Source organism: Manis javanica, chromosome 9 (genome assembly GCF_040802235.1).
Source record: "Manis javanica isolate MJ-LG chromosome 9, MJ_LKY, whole genome shotgun sequence".
NCBI lineage: Eukaryota > Metazoa > Chordata > Mammalia > Pholidota > Manidae > Manis > Manis javanica.
The window spans coordinates 75,160,966-75,182,497 of NC_133164.1; the positions used below are offsets into that span (position 1 = coordinate 75,160,966).

Consider the following 21,532-nt stretch of genomic DNA (forward strand, 5'->3'; position numbering starts at 1 on the left):
GGTCCGGCCGAGAGCCTCCGCCGCCCTCCGGCCTTACCCAGTAGCAGCAGGCGGTGGGTCGCTTTGTAAGCCAGGCGCTCCTTCTGCAACTGCTTCTCAATCTTTTTGTTGGCCTCTCGTCGTTCTTTTTCATCGACGCCCTGGTCTTCGGTCGTCTTGCTGTTGCCCAAGCACCCCATGCCTGCCCGCTTGGGTGGACGTCAGACACAGGTGCAATTTGCCCAAAAAGCAATAAAGAGTTGTAGATGTGTGCAGATCCGGCGACGGCTTTGCTTCCTTGCTGCTGAAAGAGATGGTCTGGTCTCTCGCTGTTTTCGATCAGAACAGGAGGGTTCTTCTCCCTCCCTCTGCCCACCTCAAACTCCTAACTAACAAGGAGCAAGAAGAAGCGCGGAGTCGTGTTTTTTAAAGACAACTGTTTAGAATCATCTGCTGGATAAGCAGCACACAGTGAACGGAGATGGGCCGAGAGCGCCGGCTCCGCTGCGGCGGCGGCCAGGGTGGCGCTGCGCCCTCCGCCCGCTCGCGTCCCGCGGCTGCGCTCCGCCCGGTCTCCAGGACCCGGAGGGTGGCACGGAGGCGTCCCCGAACGGCGGCCGCGGGCACCTGCCGGCCAAACCGTGCCCCACTCTGCCCTCGCCGTCTGGTTCGAGCAACCCCCGGGCCTCCGCGCCGCAGGGGAGTGGGTGGCGGGTGCGCGAGGCCCGGGGTCTTGAGGGGTCGCTGGTGCTAGCGGTCCTGGAAGGGTGGGGAGCTGACCTAAGGGCCCGGTCGGTAGGAGGCTCACCGCGTGGGTCCGGAGCGCCGCCGCGTGGCTCGCTCTCAGCCCGAGCCCGGGAGTGCGTTTGGGCGTGCGCTCCTGGGCTCCCCGCGCTCCTGCCGCCTCGCTGCTCCTGGCGGGCGCGGACTCGCAGGATCATGCATATTCTATCAGGGAGGAGGATCCGTAAGAGGAGCACCAGTCACACCGCCTTTGTTCCGTTCATTTTCTAGACTATTCCAGCGCACCCACGCCGCCGCCTCGCTTAGCCTCTTGTCTTTGCCTCCAGCCCCCGTTTCTCCTTGGCAGTTCTCTGAACAGCTCTACTTTTCCAGAAGACACCAGGGCCTCGAACTTGGCATTGTAACCAAGGAACAGATGAGGGCAGGAGCCTGGCCCGTGCCTCCTTTACTGGGGTCCAACGGGGGTGCCCGGAGCTCCAGGCAGCCGCGTTCAAGCGCAGGGCTGGCCTTGGGCAAGAGGCAGAAGAGGTGGCTGGGCTGCAGTCTCGGACGCCAGCCCCACGCGGTGGAGGAGGTTATCTCCCCTACAAGTTGATGGGCTCCAGGCCCTAGGGGCCCTGGCACTGTGCACAGACTCATGGATTTGCCCAATTCTGTCTTCAAGTGCCCACTTTCCTTCAAACCCACAGCAGTCCCCTCGCGTTCACTGTGCTGTGGCCTCCTTCATTTGCTCCGGCGGGCCTCTGCTTTCAGTCCCTGTGGCGCTCTTTTAACGGGTCTCCTCTCCCCTGGCTCACCCTTCTTTCTCCCCTCCCCCTCCCTGCACCTCCCCTAACTGGCTTGATCCCACAAGCTGGCAAACTCATTGACTTGTGTCCCATTTAAAACCAATTCAGCACCTGTCCAATCTCAGGCCCCTTGTTAGTTCTACCAATTTCCTGCAGCCACTGCAGCCAAGAGTTAAAATAGGGAATCAGATTATACCCTGTCCTTCCTTACCTCCTGGCTTGGCCCACCTCCCTACACTGAAAATATTCTCACCAGTGTCATCAATGGCCTCCCAGGGGCTAAACCTCATCCATGGACTTTGGTCTTAACCTTCTTTGAACCCCTGTGTAGCTGGACACTCCCTGAGGCTCTATTGTCCTTTGGCTTCCACCACAAGGGCATTTGATTCCCTGCTAGCTCTCTAAATGGTGGGGGTGCCTCAGGCATTGCATAGCCTTTGTCCCCTTCCCCACGCTCCTGGCCTCCAGGCAGGGAACTGACTGCCTCCCCCATAGTTTGAAGTACTCACAGCTCTGACTTGTCCACATCACCTCTCCAGCCCAGCTCACTCTCCTGTCCACTCCAAGCACACCTCCACCTCCATGTCTCACTGGGATCCCTAATTCTACCTGCCAAGGTGAACTCTTCCCTGTGCCTGCTCCCACACTTCCAACCTGCTCCTCTCTGAATAACGACCGCTGATTTTCAAAATCAGACCATGGGAGGCATTCTTAACTCCTTTGCTTCTTGCAAACCCAGGCAGGTACTGTGTCCCATATGCTCTGTTTCCTCAAAATCTGTCCAGCCCTTTCCACCCTGTCTGCCACTGCCATAGTCTGGATTACTGTCTAACCTGGATTGGGGCAATGTCCTCCTGTTTGCTTACTCCAGGGCACCCTGAATACTGTTACCAAAGTGACGATACAAATTTGACCCTATCACTGTCCCTACCACCTACTGCCCCGCTGTGGTCCTTCAAAACCTTCAAAACACGGGTACGTGTAATCTCTGCAGCCTCAGCTCTCACATCTCTCCCCTTCCCAGTGCTACCCCATCCTTCCTTCTACTTGTGCTTCCTGAACATCTCTCTCAGTCTTAGGCACATGTGCTGCTTCTCTGGAGTACTTGTGGCCCCTTCTTCATTTGGCTACCTCCTAGTTGTCCTTCCATCCTCACCATCCCTCTGGGCCAGGGTTAGGTGCACCTTCTCTGTGCTCCATTCTCTCACCAGCTCCCTGCATTTAACAGTTTATTTACAGCTCTTTCAATACTCCACTAGACTGCAGACTCCTCCAGGGCTGGAGCTGAGTCTGTCCTCTGCACCTGCTGCACCTGTGCCCAGGTCAGGGCCTGGCCTGGAAGAGATACCTGTGAATCTCTGTTGTATGGATGAATGAATTCACGAAAGTCATAGGTAACTCCTGCTCAAGGTGTGGGTTCTATGAAAGGAATTTCATGGTCACATTTTAAATCAATAAAATACTTGTCCAGTTTAGTATTATATGTAAAATAAGAAAAAATTTTTAAAAAGCAAGAGCAATAAAATATTCTTCTTGACATAGACAGAAGTGAACATGCAATGCCATACTATATCCTGAGCTAGGTTAAAGGTTCTAGTTTGGTGGAAGGAGATTATCTAGAACCATTGTTAGGTCTCACACCTTGTGTTAACACAAATATTCACATAGAGAAATATCAACCTGGCATGTCCTGTGGCCAATGGCACAGTCAGAAGGTGAGGAATGGAATTTAAAAATAGTATAGTGAGATGTTTATAAGGATTTGTCAATTTTTTAGATGCCAAGAATTCTATAGATTGTTAGTGGGAAGAAAAGGGGACTAAAATGCACTCATTTATGCTAAGCTCCACCTCACCAAACTAAAACTTAACTTAATTATAGTTTCAGCTCTCCCAGAAACAGAATCTTAAAGGAGTCAATGAGGAACTGCCTCATCAACACTAGTTAGATAATCTGCCTGAGAGACCCCTGCCATCCCTTAAAGGAAGGTAACCTTGCAATAAACAACTCATTTTTTTTTTTTGCCTTTGTTCCTACTCCCTTCTGGCTATAAAAGTATTTCATTTTGTACAGCTCCTTGGAGTGCCTTTCTGTCTGGTAGATTGGAGGCTGCCTGTTTAGAATTGAGTTTTGTGCAAATAAACTCTTAAAAATTTTAAACATGCCTCTGTTTATCTTTAAACAGGGTTAAAGATAACTGTTCATATTTGAAATTTAATATGGATTAGATAAACAGATATGATAAAAAACATCCCATACTATACCCAGGAAGTTCATGTATCAAGAATATAATAATATATGTACTGCAAAATAGCTTCTACTAGTTACCCAGTGATTGCTGGAAGTGAGCTAAACCCTTTCCATGGAATAATTTACGTAGTATTTGCAATAATCCTTAAAGGAATTATTGTCACCGTTACTTTACAGAATTTAGAGGGGGAGGTAAGGTGTATCTGGCATACAAATCCTTGTAGGCCAGCTGCAGTATCTCCACTCTACGACCTACAGTGTGTTCCACAATACACTGCTCAGCACTCTAAATTATAAATGAAATGTCCTCACGCAGCGACGATAAGAAATGCAAAGCCAATTTTTATCTAGTCTGCTATGTGGCGGCCCAAGACATTTTTTTCCCCCTTAACCCAATCACCTGGCCTTTTCAGTCTGGTCAGGGAAACAGATCCTCATTCGTGTTTCAAACCTTGGGATCAGAATCCGGAATCCCAGCAGGCTCCCCTGGAGCGGCGGGCGGGAGAGCTGCTGGGAGGCGGAGAGCACCCTGGGCCACCAGCGGGCGAGCATCTGTTGCTAGGCAACGCCGGTGCTCCCACGCGCTCACCCACCTGCAGGGACCAGGTCGCCCTGACCCCGCCAGCAGAGGGGGCGGCGGGGCGGCTGTGCCCTCCAGGGAGGCGAGGGAAGGCCCTGGCCACCTACAGGGGAGTTTGGGGTAAAAGGGCAAAGTTAAAGTGGTGTTTCCTCACTTTCGCTGATAGTTTAAGTCATGTCTCATATGTCTCAAGCATTGGAAATTATTTAAGTTTCTTTTATACTTCTGTGAATTTTGAATAATGATTTAAAAATTTGTTCTTGTTTAAGCCCCTCTGATTGAAGTTAGAAAATGTTGAAAACAACTGAACCTGTTCCCTGGTTAAACTGAACAAAATCTGTTTCCCACTTATAAGGAGGCTCTCCACAAAAGTTTGCTTAACAACTGGATGAGAAATAGTGATTCACGACAGGCTTAGAGTTTGAGAAATGACTAGAGTGCTGTGTAGCACAAGTGGATATATTGAATTTAATTTTAAAAATTTAATAATTGATTCTTCAGTAGCATTTAATACTTAGAGGTTACTACAGATTAAAGCTGCACTAAGACTTTTGGAACAGATATATCAAAAGTTTTGAAAGGAGAGGAACAAAATAGTTTAGGAAAGGTGAATAATTCACTAATTCAACACAATGACAGTGCTTTAGGAAACGAAAGCTGCAGCCAGTTTTGCAGACAAACCTGACGATGCCAATGTGGAAGTCAGGTGAACGAATGGTGTGCACACAGGCCCAGTTCCCTTCTGTGCCATGCTAGAAACTTACTGCTCTTTTACCTCTTTTCTTAGTGTCTTGAAAATAACCTGTGTAGATTATTTTCCATACTTCACTCCATGACCTAATTATAATATGCTTTAAAAATACTGTGGTAGGAGGCGGAGCCAAGATGGCGGCGTGAGTAGAGCAGTGGAAATCTCCTCCCCAAAACACAGAGAGTTATAAAAATATAACAAAGAAAAATCTTCCTAAAATAGAGACCACAGGACACAGGACAACGTCCAGACCACATCCACACCTGCAAGAACCCAGCGCCTTGCGAAGGGGGTAAGATACAAGCCCCGGCCTGGCGGGACCCGAGTGCCCCTCCCCCCGGCTCCCGGGGGGTGGAAAGAAACCTGAGCGGTTTTTCTTTTTTTTTTTTGGTGAGTGCTTTTTGGAAGCCTTAAAGGGACAGGGACCCCGTTGCTAGGGAGGCAGGGTGGTGGGACCAGTGAGCGGGTACCTGGGACCGGCACTTGAGGACGGAGGAAATCGCGTGTTTTTCCCCTTTTTTTTCTCTTTTAGGCGAGTGCTTTTTGGAAGCCTTAAAGGGACAGGGACCCCGGTGCTAGGGAGGCAGGGCGGCGGGACTGGTGAGCGGGTGCCTGGGACTGGCGCCTGAGGACAAAGAATATCCCGCGTTTTTCCCTGTGGGACCGGTGGGCGGGTGCCTGAGACCGGCACTTGAGGACGGAGGAAATCGCGCATTTTTCCCCTTTTTTTCCCTCTTTTTGGCGAGTGCTTTTTGGAAGCCTTAAAGGACAGGGACCCCAGTGCTAGGAAGGCAGGGCGGTGGGACTGGTGAGAGGGTGCCTGGGACCGGCGCCTGAGGACAAAGAATATCCCGCGTTTTTCCCTGTGGGACCAGTGGGCGGGTGCCTGACACCGGCACCTGAGGACGGAGGAAATCGCGCTTTGTTCCCCTTTTTTTTCCTCTTTTTAGCGAGTGCTTTTTGGAAGCCTCAAAGGGACAGGGACCCTGGTGCTAGGGAGGCAGGGCGGCGGGACTGGTGAGTGGGTGCCTGGGACCGGCGCCTGAGGACAAAGAATATCGTGCGTTTTTCCCTGCGGGACCAGTGGGCGGATGCTTTTTGGAAGCCTTGAAGGGACAGGGACCCTGGTGCTAGGGAGGCAGGGCAGCAGGACCAGTGAGCGGGTGCCTGGGACCGGCGCCTGAGGACAAAAAAAAAAATAAAATCAAGTGTTTTTTTCTTTTTTCCTTCTTTTTTTTTTTCTGTTCCCTCTCTCATTGTTGCTGTTGTTGTTTTGGTTTGGAGAGTGCTTTTTGGAAGTCTTAAAGGGGCAGGACAGGTCACTTAGACCATAGGCAGGGAATCTGGGGATCTCTGGGCACTCCAACCCCCTGGGCAGCAGGGAGCACAAAGGCCACTTACGGAGATAAATAGCCTCCCAGCCGCTCCCCCTCCAACGGGGCTCCAACACTTTGGAGGAGCAGCCCCAGCCAGGCCACGCCCACAGCAACAGCGGAGATAAACCCCATAGCAACCGGGCAGGAAGCAGAAGCCCGGTCTGCACACAGCTGCCCAGCACAAGCCACTATCAGTCGCTATTCTCCCAGGTGAGGAAGGCCACAAACCAACAAGAAGGGAAGCTCTTCCAGCAGTCACTTGTACCAGCTCTGCACACTATCTCTATCAACATGAAAAGACAAAACTACAGGCAGACAAAGATCACAGAGACAACACCTGAGAAGGAGACAGACCTAACCAGTCCTCCTGAAAAAGACTTCAAAATAAAAATCATGAACATGCTGACAGAGATGCAGAGAAAAATGCAAGAGCAATGGGATGAGATGCAGAGAAAAATGCAAGAGCAGTGGGATGAAGTCCGGAGGGAGATCACAGATGTCAGGAAGGAGATCACAGAAGTGAAACAATCCCTGGAAGGATTTATAAGCAGAATGGATAAGATGCAAGAGGCCATTGAAGAAATAGAAGCCAGAGAACAGGAATGTATAGAAGCTGACATAGAGAGAGATAAAAGGATCTCCAGGAATGAAACAACATTAAGAGAACTATGTGACCAAGCCAAAAGGAATAATATTCGTATTATAGGGATACCAGAAGAAGAAGAAAGAGGAAAAGGGATAGAAAGTCTCTTTGAAGAAATAATTGCTGAAAACTTCCCCAAACTGGGGGAGGAAATAATCGAACAGACCATGGAATTACACAGAACCCCCAACAGAAAGTATCCAAGGAGAACAACACCAAGACACATAGTAATTAAAATGGCAAGGATCAAGGACAAGGAAAGAGTTTTAAAGGCAGCTAGAGAGAAAAAGGTCACCTATAAAGGAAAACCCATCAGGCTAACATCAGACTTCTCGACAGAAACCCTACAGGCCAGAAGAGAATGGCATGATATACTTAATGCAATGAAACAGAAGGGCCTTGAACCAAGGATACTGTATCCAGCACGACTATCATTTAAATATGATGGTGGGATTAAACAATTCCCAGACAAGCAAAAGCTGAGGGAATTTGCTTCCCACAAACCACCTCTACAGGGCATCTTACAGGGATTCATCTAGATGGGAGCACTCCTAAAAAGAGCACAGAACAAAACACACAACATATGAAGAATGGAGGAGGAGGAATAAGAAGGGTGAGAAGAAAAGAATCTCCAGTGTATATAACAGCTCAATAAGCAAGTTAAGTTAGGCAGTAAGATACTAAGGAAGCTAACCTTGAACCTTTGGTAACCACGAATCTAAAGCCTGCAATGGCAATAAGTACATATCTCTCAATAGTCACCCTAAATGTAAATGGACTTAATGCACCAATCAAAAGACACAGAGTAATAGAATGGATAAAAAAGCAAGACCCATCTATATGCTGCTTACAAGAAACTCACCTTAAACCCAAAGACAAGCATAGACTAAAAGTCAAGGGATGGAAAAACATATTTCAGGCAAACAACAGTGAGAAGAAAGTAGGGGTTGCAGTACTAATAGAGACAAAATAGACTTCAAAACAAAGAAAGTAACAAGAGATAAAGAAGGACACTACATAATGATAAAGGCCTCAGTCCAACAAGAGGATATAACCATTCTAAATATATATGCACCCAATACAGGAGCACCAGCATATGTGAAGCCAATACTAACAGAACTAAAGAGGGAAATAGACTGCAATGCATTCATTTTAGGAGACTTCAACACACCACTCACCCCGAAGGATAGATCCACCGGGCAGAAAATAAGTAAGGACACACAGGCACTGAACACACCCTAGGACAGATGGACCTAATAGACATCTATAGAACTCTACATCCAAAAGCAACAGGATATACATTCTTCTCAAGTGCACATGGAACATTCTCCAGAATAGACCACATACTAGCTCACAAAAAGAGCCTCAGTAAACTCCAAAATATTGAAATTCTACCAACCAATTTTTTGGACCACAAAGGTATAAAAGTAGAAATAAATTCTACAAAGAAAACAAAAAGGCTCACAAACACATGAAGGCTTAACAACATGCTACTAAATAATCAATGGATCAATGAACAAATCAAAATAGAGATCAAGGAATATATAGAAACAAATGACAACAACAACACTAAGCCCCAACTTCTGTGGGACGCAGCGAAAGCAGTCTTAAGAGGAAAGTATATAGCAATCCAGGCACACTTGAAGAAGGAAGAACAATCCCAAATGAATAGTCTAACATCACAATTATCAAAACTGGAAAAAGAAGAACAAATGAGGCCTAAAGTCAGCAGAAGGAGGGACAATAAAGATGAGAGAAGAAATAAACAAAATTGAGAAGAATAAAACAGTAGCAAAAATCAACGAAACCAAGAGCTGGTTCTTTGAAAAAATAAACAAAATAGATAAGCCCCTAGCCCAACTTCTTAAGAGAAAAAGAGAATCAACACAAATCAACATAATCAGAAATGAAAATGGAAAAATCACGACAGACTCCACAGAAATACAAAGAATTATTAAAGACTACTATGAAAACCTATATGCCAACAAGCTGGAAAACCTAGAAGAAATGGACAACTTCCTAGAAAAATACAACCTCCCAAGACTGACCAAGGAAGAAACAGAAAAGTTAAACAAACCAATTACGAGCAAAGAAATTGAAACGGTAATCAAAAAACTACCCAAGAACAAAACCCCGGGGCCGGACGGATTTACCTCGGAATTTTATCAGACACACAGAGAAGACATAATACCCATTCTCCTTAAAGTGTTCCAAAAAATAGAAGAGGAGGGAATACTCCCAAACTCATTCTATGAAGCCAACATCACCCTAATACCAAAACCAGGCAAAGACCCCACCAAAAAAGAAAATTACAGACCAATATCCCTGATGAATGTAGATGCAAAAATACTCAATAAAATATTAGCAAACAGAATTCAACAGTATATCAAAAGGATCATACACCATGACCAAGTGGGATTCATCCCAGGGATGCAAGGATGGTGCAACATTCGAAAATCCATCAACATCATCCACCACATCAACAAAAAGAAAGACAAAAACCACATGATCATCTCCATAGATGCTGAAAAAGCATTTGACAAAATTCAACATCCATTCATGATAAAAACTCTCAGCAAAATGGGAATAGAGGGCAAGTACCTCAACATAATAAAGGCCATATATGATAAACCCACAGCCAGCATTCTACTGAACAGCGAGAAACTGAAAGCATTTCCTCTGAGATCGGGAACCAGACAGGGATGCCCACTCTCCCCACTGTTATTTAACATAGTACTGGAGGTCCTAGCCACGGCAATCAGACAAAACAAAGAAATACAAGGAATCCAGATTGGTAAAGAAGAAGTTAAACTGTCACTATTTGCAGATGACATGATACTGTACATAAAAATCCCTAAAGACTCCACTCCAAAACTATGAGAACTGATATCGGAATACAGCAAAGTTGCAGGATACAAAATTAACACACAGAAATCTGTAGCTTTCCTATACACTAACTATGAACCAATAGAAAAAGAAATCAGGAAAACAATTCCATTCCATTCACCATTGCATCAAAAAGAATAAAATACCTAGGAATAAACCTAACTAAAGAAGTGAAAGACTTATACTCTGAAAACTACAAGTCACTCTTAAGAGAAATTAAAGGGGACACTAATAAATGGAAATTCATCCCATGCTCATGGCTAGGAAGAATTAATATCGTCAAAATAGCCATCCTGCCCAAAGCAATATACAGATTTGATGCAATTCCTCTCAAATTACAAGCAACATTCTTCAATGAATTGGAACAAATAATTCAAAAATTCATATGGAAACAGCAAAGACCCCGAATAGCCAAAACAATCCTGAAAAAGAAGAATAAAGTAGGGGGGATCTCACTCCCCAACTTCAAGCTCTACTACAAAGCCACAGTAATCAAGACAATTTGGTACTGGCACAAGAACAGAGCCACAGACCAGTGGAACAGATTAGAGACTCCAGAAATTAACCCAAACATATATGGTCAATTAATATTTGATAAAGGAGCCATGGACATACAATGGCAAAATGACAGTCTCTTCAACAGATGGTGCTGGCAAAACTGGACAGCTACATGTAGGAGAATGAAACTGGACCATTGTCTCACCCCATATACAAAGGTAAACTCAAAATGGATCAAAGACCTGAATGTAAGTCATGAAACCATTAAACTCTTGGAAAAAAACATAGGCAAAAACCTCTTAGACATAAACATGAGTGACCTCTTCTTGAACATATCTCCCCGGGCAAGGAAAACAACAGCAAAAATGAGCAAGTGGGACTACATTAAGCTGAAAAGCTTCTGTACAGCGAAAGACACCATCACTAGAACAAAAAGGAACCCTACAGTATGGGAGAATATATTTGAAAATGACACATCCGATAAAGGCTTGACGTCCAGAATATATAAAGAGCTCATACACCTCAACAAACAAAAAACTAATAACCCAATTAAAAAATGGGCAGAGGAACTGAACAGACAGTTCTCTAAAAAAGAAATACAGATGGCCAACAGACACTTGAAAAGATGTTCCACATCGCTAATTATCAGAGAAATGCAAATTAAAACTACAATGAGGTATCACCTCACACCAGTAAGGATAGCTGCCATCCAAAAGACAAACAACAACAAATGTTGGCAAGGCTGTGGAGAAAGGGGAACCCTCCTACACTGCTGGTGGGAATGTAAATTAGTTCAACCATTGTGGAAAGCAGTATGGAGGTTCATCAAAATGCTCAAAACAGACCTACCATTTGACCCAGGAATTCCACTCCTAGGAATTTACCCTAAGAACGCAGCAATCAAGTTTGAGAAAGACAGATGCACCCCTATGTTTATCGCAGCACTATTTACAATAGCCAAGAATTGGAAGCAACCTAAATGTCCATCGGTAGATGAATGGATAAAGAACATGTGGTACATATACACAATGGAATACTACTCAGCCATACGAAGTGGAAAAATCCAACCATTTGCAGCAACATGGATGGAGCTGGAGAGTATTATGCTCAGTGAAATAAGCCAAGCGGAGAAAGAGAAATACCAAATGATTTCACTCATCTGAGGAGTATAGGAACAAAGGAAAAACTGAAGGAACAAAACAGCAGCGGAATTACAGAACCCAAAAATGGACTAACAGGTACCAAAGGGAAAGGAACTGGGGAGGATGGGTGGGCAGGGAGGGATAAGGGGGGAGAAGAAGAAGGGGGGTATTAAGATTAGCATGCATGGGGGGGAGGGAGAAAGGGGAGGGTGGGCTGCACAACACAGAGAGGACAAGTAGTGACTCTACAACATTTTGCTAAGCTGATGGACAGTAACCGTAATGTGGTTGTTAGGGGGGACCTGATATAGGGGAGAGCATAGTATACATAGTATTCTTCATATAAGTGTAGATTAAAAATTAAAAAAAAAAAGAAAGAAAGAAAGAAAGGAAGAAAAGTGGGATTACTCCTTGATAGGATAAAACTATTGGTAAATCAAAGATCAACGCATGCTTTAAATATCCTTAATGTTGATCACTTAAAGGGTGTCAGATGATCAGCTTTGGAGGTACTCTTTTCTGATAATATTCCTTTCTCTTAATAAAAAAAAAAAAAAGCAGTTACTGTGTGCTGACCTCCAATGAGTTCTGCACAGTGATATAGAGGGCATGTCAAAGTGTGGGCAAAGGGTCTGTTTATTTCTATGCAGAAGATCAAGGCCTAGCTTGGATACCCAGAAAATAAACTAAGATATGATATGAGGAGGAGCTTCCGGCATCAGCACTCTCTGGAGGACTTGTGCCGGGGGATGATCATCAAAAAGCCTCCACAGGGATCCGGGTGATGCTGCTGTTGTGGCTGCGTCCACCCCACCGTCTCCTGGACTTGCCATAGGGATGAGGTGGGAGATGTCTAGGCTGGCATGTGCATACAGTGAGACAACGAATTTGACCGGATCTGTACTGTTGGAACTCAACCAGGAGTTGGGAGGGGTGCAAGGTGTAGCACTCCAAAATCTTATGACTATAGACTATCTATGGTTAAAAGAACATATGGGATGTGAACAGATCCCAGAAATGGGCTGCTTTAATTTGTCTGATTTCTCTCAGACTGTTCAAGTACAGTTGGACAATATCCATCATATCATAGACAAATTTTCACAAATGCCTAGGGTGCCTAAATGGTTTTCTTGGCTTCACTGGAGATGGATGGTAAATATAGATTTGCTTTGTTTATGTCACTGTATTCCTATTATGTTAATATGTGTGTGCAAATTAGTTAGTAGTTTAAAACCTATACATACTTAAGGTACTCTACAAGAAGATATGTCAAAGAAATAATCAATCCTCCCATGTTTCCTTCCATATGCTACATCTATAGCTTTTCTTCTTCCTTCCTAATTACAACCCTTAAATAGAATTCGTGCCTCATATCGAATTTACCGAGTATCATAATTCCTCCAGGTGGTAAAGATACCTCGAGACAAGTGCTGGGCATAGAAGCCACAGGGCATAAATCTGCAAAGAAGTAAAAAGCTAACCTTTTCAAACAATATGGCTTCTCTCTCACTTACCAACTTTACATTTCCGTGTATGGCCCCGGAAGATGACTGGTTAGCTAGAGACGGGTAAGATTCCTCAAGGGAGGAACAACCTAAGACAGGCACAGTTGCAGGGGGGCCATCAGGTGAGAATTTGGGGATCAACAGAGGTGAGGCTCAGAACCTCACCCCCCCTGCTTTGAGAGAAATCTTCTGCATCCGTGGATGTTTTGCTGCCCTTGTCTAGCCTGGATTAATACTTATTCCATAGGCACACACCTGATCATCTGATCATCTACATTTGCCCTCTTACAGCACTAAACTATGTTTTCTACCTTTATCTTGCATCTACCTACCACTTCAACATTTTATTAAAAATAAAAATAATAATAATAATAAAGGGAGAAATGTGGGATCAACATATAAATCAAGTACAAAAATCAAACGAATATTCATATTTGACCTGAAACCGAAAGTTTCTGTGATGAATGCTCTTGTACTGTTCACCATGTAAGAATTTATTCACTATGTAAGAATTCGTTCACCATGTAAGAACTTGTTCGTTATGGTTCAGAAGATTGGAGACTGACGAGAATTAGACTTGAGATGGATTAATGATTGTACATTGAGCATCGACCTCCCTACACTGAATTTTATTGTTGTTAACAACCATTTGATCAATAAATATGAGAGATGCCCTCTCAAAAAAAAAAATACTGTGGTAAAACTTTTAACATTTTTTAAAATAGAAAAGCAGGGAAACTTATTTAATTTGCCCTTTCTGTACATAATGCTCTTCAATAAAATACTTTAGAATTTATTGAAATAATTTGTCTTCTTTTTTCTTACTCCTCCAGCCAAAGTAATATTAAGCAGCTTTCAGAAGTGCTGTCTATAAGGTTTGTGTAGTGTGGTTTTTGTGTGTGTGGTGTGGTGTGCTGAGTGTGTGCGCACACACATAGAAAAAACAAAACATTAACAGATTCCATAAATTAGAATGGGGGATCTGCAAACAGGATTAAACATCAAGGTTTTGTAGTTAGAGGGTAGTGTGCAGTCTTTTTACCTGACAGTTTGAAAAACGAAAATAGCAATGAATCAGTAGGAAAGGTAGGTTCACTGTCTTGGACTGCCCTGCGTCTGAAACCCAGGACTGAAATATCCTCACTGGAATACACAATTATCAAAAACAGGACTTTAATTATGGTGTGAAATCATGAGTTGAGAGACTAGTGAATACATTAAAAGAAAATATCAACAGAAGTTTCATAAATCAGAATGGGGGATTTGCAAACAGGATGAAACATCAAAGTTTTGTAGTTAAAAAAATCTGTGAAAGCCACCAAACTGGGTCAGATTATGAGACAGAGCCATGGAAGGGCAGTCTGTGGACTGTTAGTGCATTGCAAGAGAAAACACACAAATCAATGTTGTATTTAAAACACATTTTCCAAACCAGAATCAAATAAGGGGCTTAAGGATCAAGGAGGAGAGCAGATTAGCATTTGAACAGTGAAGATCAGTATCCTTATTTGACTCTGCTCTTTAACCTCAAATATGTGGGACTATGGCAACAAAATGTGGGACTATGGCAAATTTTCAAAAAATGTTCAATTGATATATTTTAATACTGGTGTGAAGTTTTAAAAATGGTCTAACCAGTTTCAAAGATACTTCTTTCTTTACTAATTAACAAACTTAACTAATCTACATCAGACGAAGTAAAATATAAAAATGTCAACAAATCTATATGTCAATAAAGGTTAAATCTTAAAGAGTATTTCATCATAAAAAATACTTTCAGCACTTAATTCTAGATATCATCAGTTTTCTAGTCTTCAAATAACTATATTCACTGGTATAATTTCTTTCTTTTTTTGGATTCAATCTTGTGCCATTTCCAGTGCACGACTGCATCCAGTGGTTAATAGTTCTATTCCAACATGTTTTCTTATGAAGTGAATCAGATTTAATGAAGTCTCCTGATTTGGAGCAAAAAGAAAGACAAACAATGTAATAAACATTTTAAATGCTTACAGATGTTCTCCTGGTATCAGTGGGTTGCCCGTGGGATGTCAGAGCTACAGGAGGCGTGGTGACATGAATTCCAGATGTTGGACTTCACCAATACCTGCCTACTTTACAACTGTTTTCATATTTAAAGTAAATCATGTAACAACGTGCTGTAGGGGAAGAGAGTTAAGGGAATCCACTTTCATATCTAAACAATGTAGATTCATATCATTAAACATGTTTATTCCACCCACAGGCCATCCATTATCTATAGAGATACATTACAAAAAGGATAAAAAAAGTTTAAGCCCTATTTCTTAGCTTCTTGAGCAGTTGGTAAAATACGGCCAGTACACTCCAATCATTCCAACCTATGATAGTATGTAGGAACCAAGGCTGGAAGGTGCAGTAGGGCCCCTAAGGGTATGTAAGGGTCTGCAGAACTGGAAAAAGCTTCATCAGGGAGGAGAGACCTGAGGCAGACCATGTCGGGTTGGATCATGTAGAGAAAAGGCACAGCTGAGGAGAGGAAGAACCTGATAGGGAAAAGAAAAGAAAGGGGAATCATACTGCACTGGGGGGGAGATGGGCAAAAAGTGCACATTCTGCCTCAGAGGCAGGGCAAACCAGGAAAGCACATATTCTTGGCGTGGAAACTCTTCTGATGGTGTAAGTGCCCACCTGGAGTGTGCAGCTCAGTGGTTAAATGTGGGACTGTTAAGCAAGCATGGTGGGACTCAATTCCTCCTCCTGCCACGTGGTTCTCAGTTTCCTTGTTTGTCAATGAGTGAGAATAATCGCACTCACCTCACAGAGCTGTGGTGAGAATTATAGGAATCAATTCATTGTATGACAGTGCTGGCTCCTGAGTTTTTTCTACTAGGCAGACACATCAACAGTGAACTAGAAGTTTGTTGAGTATCTACCTACATTCAGCTGAATAAAGTACTAGCTCTTAGCTAGTACAAAAAGGTACTGAGGTGTGTTAGTCTAGGACAAAAATGCACAATGGAATATTATTCTGCTATAAAAAGGAAGAAATTTCCGAAACATGCTGCAAATGACTAAATCTTGAAGATGTTATGCTAAGTGAAATAAGCCAGTCACAAAAGAACAAAAACTGTATGATTCAATTTATGTGATGCATCCAGAGTAATAGATTCATAGACAGAGAGTAGAATGGTGGTTACCAGAGGTTGGGGAATAGGTAATGGGGAATATTTTTTATTTTTTTTATGGGTACCAGGTTCCTGTTTGGAGAGACGAATAGGTTCTGTGGATGGATGGAGGCTGTGTGTACATGATGTGAATGAATATACTTAATGCCACAGAACTATACACTTAAAAATGGTTAAGATTGTCAATTTTACTTTACATATATTTAACCACAATAAAAACAAGAAAAAATTCACATGTAGAATCTACATCATGATAATGGTGGAAGAGAAATCTTTTTCTGTTGTGGTATCAGGATTTGTTTATAGACTCTTGATTACAGTTGAGTGACTTCAAGTCCTTGTTTAGAAGCATTTACTGCAATTATAGTTTCTTACCAGTAGGTGGCAATGTAGAACCCAAAGGACGGATGGCGGCTCTAAGGGTGCTTTACAAGCAGTATATTATAGTTCATTCATTCACCATAAAAATTTTTTTTGAAGGTTTACAAACACACACAGCCTTGAGATTACAAAGATGGATTAGGCATTGTTCTCTCAAGCAGTTTAGTAGTCTAGTAGAGAGGACAGACATGCAATCAAGTAAATGCAATCAAGTTCTCTGAATTTGGCAGAGATAATACTGGGAGCACATAGGGTGGGCAATTATAAAAGTGAAGAGAAAATACCATTTCCTTTTCCAGAAAAATTTATGCTAACATTTCTAACTTAACTTTCATCTTAAATTTTAAAACACTGAAAGTGCTTCCAGCGTCTCATCTGATCACCACAGCAGCCTACAAGAGGCGCATCATTGTCCACATTTTGCAGAAAAGGCTATTGGTTTGAAGGTCCTATGGGGGCCTCAAAGGGGTAGAGCACCTTCTGATCTTAAAGCCTGGGCCCCTTCCAGAAGGAACTCTAAGGCCCATACAGATTGAAAACCAAAAATTGCACCATTCTCTCTTCCACTAATGACAAAAGGAAAAGTCAAACAAGCCCAGCTCCTTCCTAACTCTGGCAGATTAATCTGCATATAATGGCTGATGAATTAATTAAGTCTTTGCCCAGTTGCCTTAGTAACTGGTTTCTTTTAGAATCTGGCTTAGTTACAGTTTAAAGCAATAGCATTCCTTATAACAGAATGTCAAATTGTATATGAAGCTAAACGGAATATAAACTCATTTTATCGCAGGTGTGAACTATATGACTTTATCAGAGAAGTTGGAATGTTTTTCTTAAAGCTTGTAGGGCTGTTGATAAAGAACAAGGGACATAGAGACTAATATTTGTGTATATTTACCATGACATGGTTTGTTTGTATTTGTCATTAAGTAGGAGCCATGTGATGGATTTAAATGACAGATAAATTAAAGATTGACATTCAAAAGGGAGTCTCTGACTGCAGATAAATCCCAAAACATCTTTGATGTATTATAAGATTGAGCAAATGGAGAAATGTATTGTCATTGAGAGCCAGGGTTTTCAGAGAGAAAGGAGGAGGTACAAATATGGGATGATGTCAAGGAAAAGCCTGTGGGGATGGACTTGAATTGTAGCAACTGGTATGAACTCATGACTTCTAAAATATGTACATTTGTGACCATGTGCACATATGTGTGTGTGTACTTTTGTGTGCCTGTGTATGTATATGTGTACATATTTGCATATATTTCCTAGTTGTGTCTGCTGAGAAGGCCAAGAAATTAAGAGACTCCAGTATCAGTGACTGCATTTAGTGCCTGGATCCTGCTCTTCAGTATTAACACCAACAGGAACCAGGACTCCTCAGAGAAATGACTGATTCCAGGCTTGGGGTGGGGTAGCTATAAGATATACCTGAAATACTTTTGTGCCAGGAAGTAAGGAAGTGCTCAAAAATGTTGGGAGCATGTCACAGCATCACAGAGCCAGACTGAAAGGGTTCTCATTTGGCCAGATGTGGAATGATTTGAGTGCCAAAATATGTAAGTACAGCAATGAATTCTAAACCACTGAGATATATAGCACCATCATGTGTCCATGCCAAAAACAGATAGATAAATACATGGGGGAGAAGGGGAGCCCTTGTCAGCTGGCATCTAGGCAATGTGGAAGGAGACCTGGGGTGGGAGGACCAGTGTTTGCAAGCAGCATGGTGAAGTCTGGGTCAGGCAGGCTCCAGAAATGGGGCTAAATCCAGGAGAACACTTCATGAGGAGCAGGATATTTGCATGGTCTCCCCACAGGTTGCTTATTAGTTACACAGTAGAAAACAATAACCACACAGTGGAGAAACTAGACAACAGTTTGAGTAATCAAAATTAACATCATCAAAGTGGGAGGGGGTGGCCACTGTCTGCTTCAGACGTAGACCCTGAGAAAGACACACAGGCCAGGGAGGCATAACATGGGGAAACATCAGGCAAACCTAAAAGTTATTCAAAAAAAAAAAAAGAAGGTGGGCAACTGTATTCCTTAAAAATGACAATTTTGTAAAAGACAAAAACATAAAAAGAGGGAACTTTTGTAGGTCAAAGGAACCTAGAGAGAGGTGACAACCAAATTCAACTCCAGCCCCAGACCAGATCCTGGCCTGGAGGGGGAACCACTCTACAAGACATAATCGGGTCAACTGAAAAAAGTGGACACAGAAGGTAGGTCAGGTATATTTACCGTATCAATGCTGAACTCACTGACATTGCTAGCTGGTCAGGTAAGGGAAGATCCCCGTTCTTAGGAAGCACGTACAGAAGTCTTTAAGGGGTGAGAGGCCACGATGTCCACAACTAACTCTCAAAGGATTCATGCCTATACCAAAGACTCATGGGAAGGATGCAAATGAGAAGCCAAATGTGACTATGTTAACCACAGGTGAATCTGGATGACCAGCACCTGGGACTTCTTTGTACTTATACTTAAAACTTTTCTGAGAAGGAAATAATTCTCAAATAAAAAGTTAAACTATTTAAACAACACCACAGGGATTTTGCCCTACAAAGGTTCCCAAGTGCATGAAAAATCAAGCAATTCCTAAGACATCAAGGTTTGAGCCAGGCACTCACCAGGCTGTGTGCCCTTGTTCACTTGACAACCTCTGTGGTCTTGATATTTCCATACTTCAGTGGTGCATCTAGTGCATGGATCTACTGACCATGTGGTTGTGATGTTAGGCAGCTAAGAGCCATCTGACCTTCCTTAGTACTGTGATTATTAGCGCTTCTTTAGCTGGGCATTTGGTGAGTCCCAAAATTCACTTGCCATCCTGCTGCCCAGTACACTTGTCCTCAGTGGTTCTAGGGGGCCCCACACACAGTGTTTCCCTGTTAGACCTGGAAGGAGCCATCTCTAATTCCCTAGGAAGCCCTGGTCCAGGGGGCAAGTCCTCTGAGGCTCAAAGTTGGGGAGACTGGGGCACTGCTGCAGGGCAGTGGATGGCACCACACTGGGCTCTTCCACGGGAGGTTGGGCCTCACAAGATGCCATCCTTCTCCTTGGGGAGACTGGAATCCAGACCCTCAGGGAGACATAGCTGCTCGCAGCAGATGCAACAATACACAATACCATCAGTCAAGCCACAGAAGCCAAGAGCCAGGGCACCCTGGTCCCACTGTGCTCAGGCAGGGCCCAAAGCCTATGGGGAAGTAGCCAGCTGGGAGGAGGACCTGGAGCACAGTGGGAAGCAGAGGGTGTGCACTAGCAAAAGCCTTTAGGGGCTACAGGCTGTGTGCAGGCTGGCAGCAGTGACCTTGAAGTTGGAGCCAGGTAAGTTGGAAAGCTGGGTCTGTGGGAAATTTCAAACATTAAAATACTAAATGCAAGTCAGAACTTAACGTGTTAGGAGCTGAGATGCCAGCAGGCCCATTAGCCCCCAAGTCCATTATCTTATGTGAAGCAGAAAGGGTATATTCCTGGCCCTGGAGACATTTCCTCCCACGCTCAGCAGGCTGGCCTCTGCAGACAGTCTCATCGGGCATCCTGCCTCTGGCTCCCAAGGGGGTGGAGGCGATGTAAAGGTAGGTGTACAGGTCAGTGTACCTCCCCCAGGCCCCCGCCCCCCAGCCCCACCAGGCTGTGGTGTGGCCATGGTTTCCTCCTCCACTGAAGCCAGAGGCCCTCTGCTTGGCTCCTGCCTCTAGGGGTGGCAATGGCTGCCTGCTACTGCTGGCTCTGCAATGGTGGTAACATACCTTTTGGTTTGCCTAACTCTCCCCACGCCTTTATAAATAATGCCTCATCCAGCAATTTGTTTTCTGCCAGCATCCTGACCCAACAGAGCCCTCCTCTGGGCTGATGTATCTCTGTGCCGGGCACATGATTAGGGAAGCAGAGCCATCCGGACTTCAGTCCCCACTGCTACTTCGGTCAGGTGTCCTTGTGCAGCTGTGGCGGCCCCGGCATGGTGCCGGTTTCTGGGCAGGCTGTGACCTGACGTGGGCCAGGCTTTCAGAAGGCAGACAGCCCCTGCACGGCGGAGATGGGAGAAAGGGCGACTGGGCGGCTCCGTCTGCTCCAGAGAATGCCAGGCCGGCCACGCCAGAGTGGCGAAGATACAGATATTAAAAAGAAGGGTAGGGAGAAACATTCCGAAAAACTTGTAAGAATGTGGTGGGCTGGGGAAGGGAGTGAAAAAACAGCTCAGATTCTAGAATGCGACTGGAAGAGAGTGTACACAACACTAAGCACATGTAGGTCATTACTGAACAGAGGTCTAAACTCTAGTTTTACAAAGGTGATTAAAACATGCACAAGAAGCTAATTTTGTATACAAGCCACTAGCTAGCTATTCAGCCACATGTGTTTCAATTTTTGATATAATTTCAAACTTACAGAAAAGTTGTAAGAACAGCATAAAAATTTCCCACATACCCTTCATCTAGATATGCCATTGTTAGCATTTTTACCTTTGCTTTATCATATACACTCCATCTGTTTTCATACTTCATATTTACGTTTTTCCTGAACCATCTTGGAGTAAGTTGCAGACATTCTGTCCTTGTCCATGTGTAAGTCTTACGAATGAAATTCTCTCATATAACCACAAACATGGCTACAGTCCATAGTCAGTCTGCAAATAGGCCAATGATGCCCCTGGCAGCCATCTCCCCCCATCTGCTGCCAGGAACCAATGCCCCAGTACTGTACATGCAGCCGTCTGTCCTTTACCACACCTGGGAGACCTCCACCCTGCGGTGTGGATAAACTATCATTAGGGATCCTCTGCAAGTGCTGAAGGAGGCTGCCATCAGCATCAGTAGCTTCTAAACC

The 21,532-nt window shown here is 44.0% G+C and overlaps 1 protein-coding gene across 3 annotated transcripts in view; it reads right to left on the reverse strand.

Annotated features, from left to right (window-relative positions):
• Nucleotides 1–21,532, reverse strand: part of GNAL (G protein subunit alpha L) — a 136,008-nt gene that overhangs the window by 89,741 nt on the left and 24,735 nt on the right. The window contains exons 1-2 of one of the 3 annotated variants that reach the window (XM_017673352.3): nucleotides 788–932; nucleotides 38–280 (exon numbers count right to left, since the gene is read on the reverse strand). The exons of 1 other annotated variant lie outside the window; for it this stretch is intronic. In XM_017673352.3, the coding sequence (XP_017528841.1) occupies nucleotides 38–179 (142 nt within the window). In that variant the 5' untranslated portion in view covers nucleotides 180–280; nucleotides 788–932. Of the gene's footprint in view, nucleotides 1–37; nucleotides 934–21,532 lie in introns of those variants that run through there. One more of the 3 variants, XM_037001014.2, reaches the window with a different exon arrangement.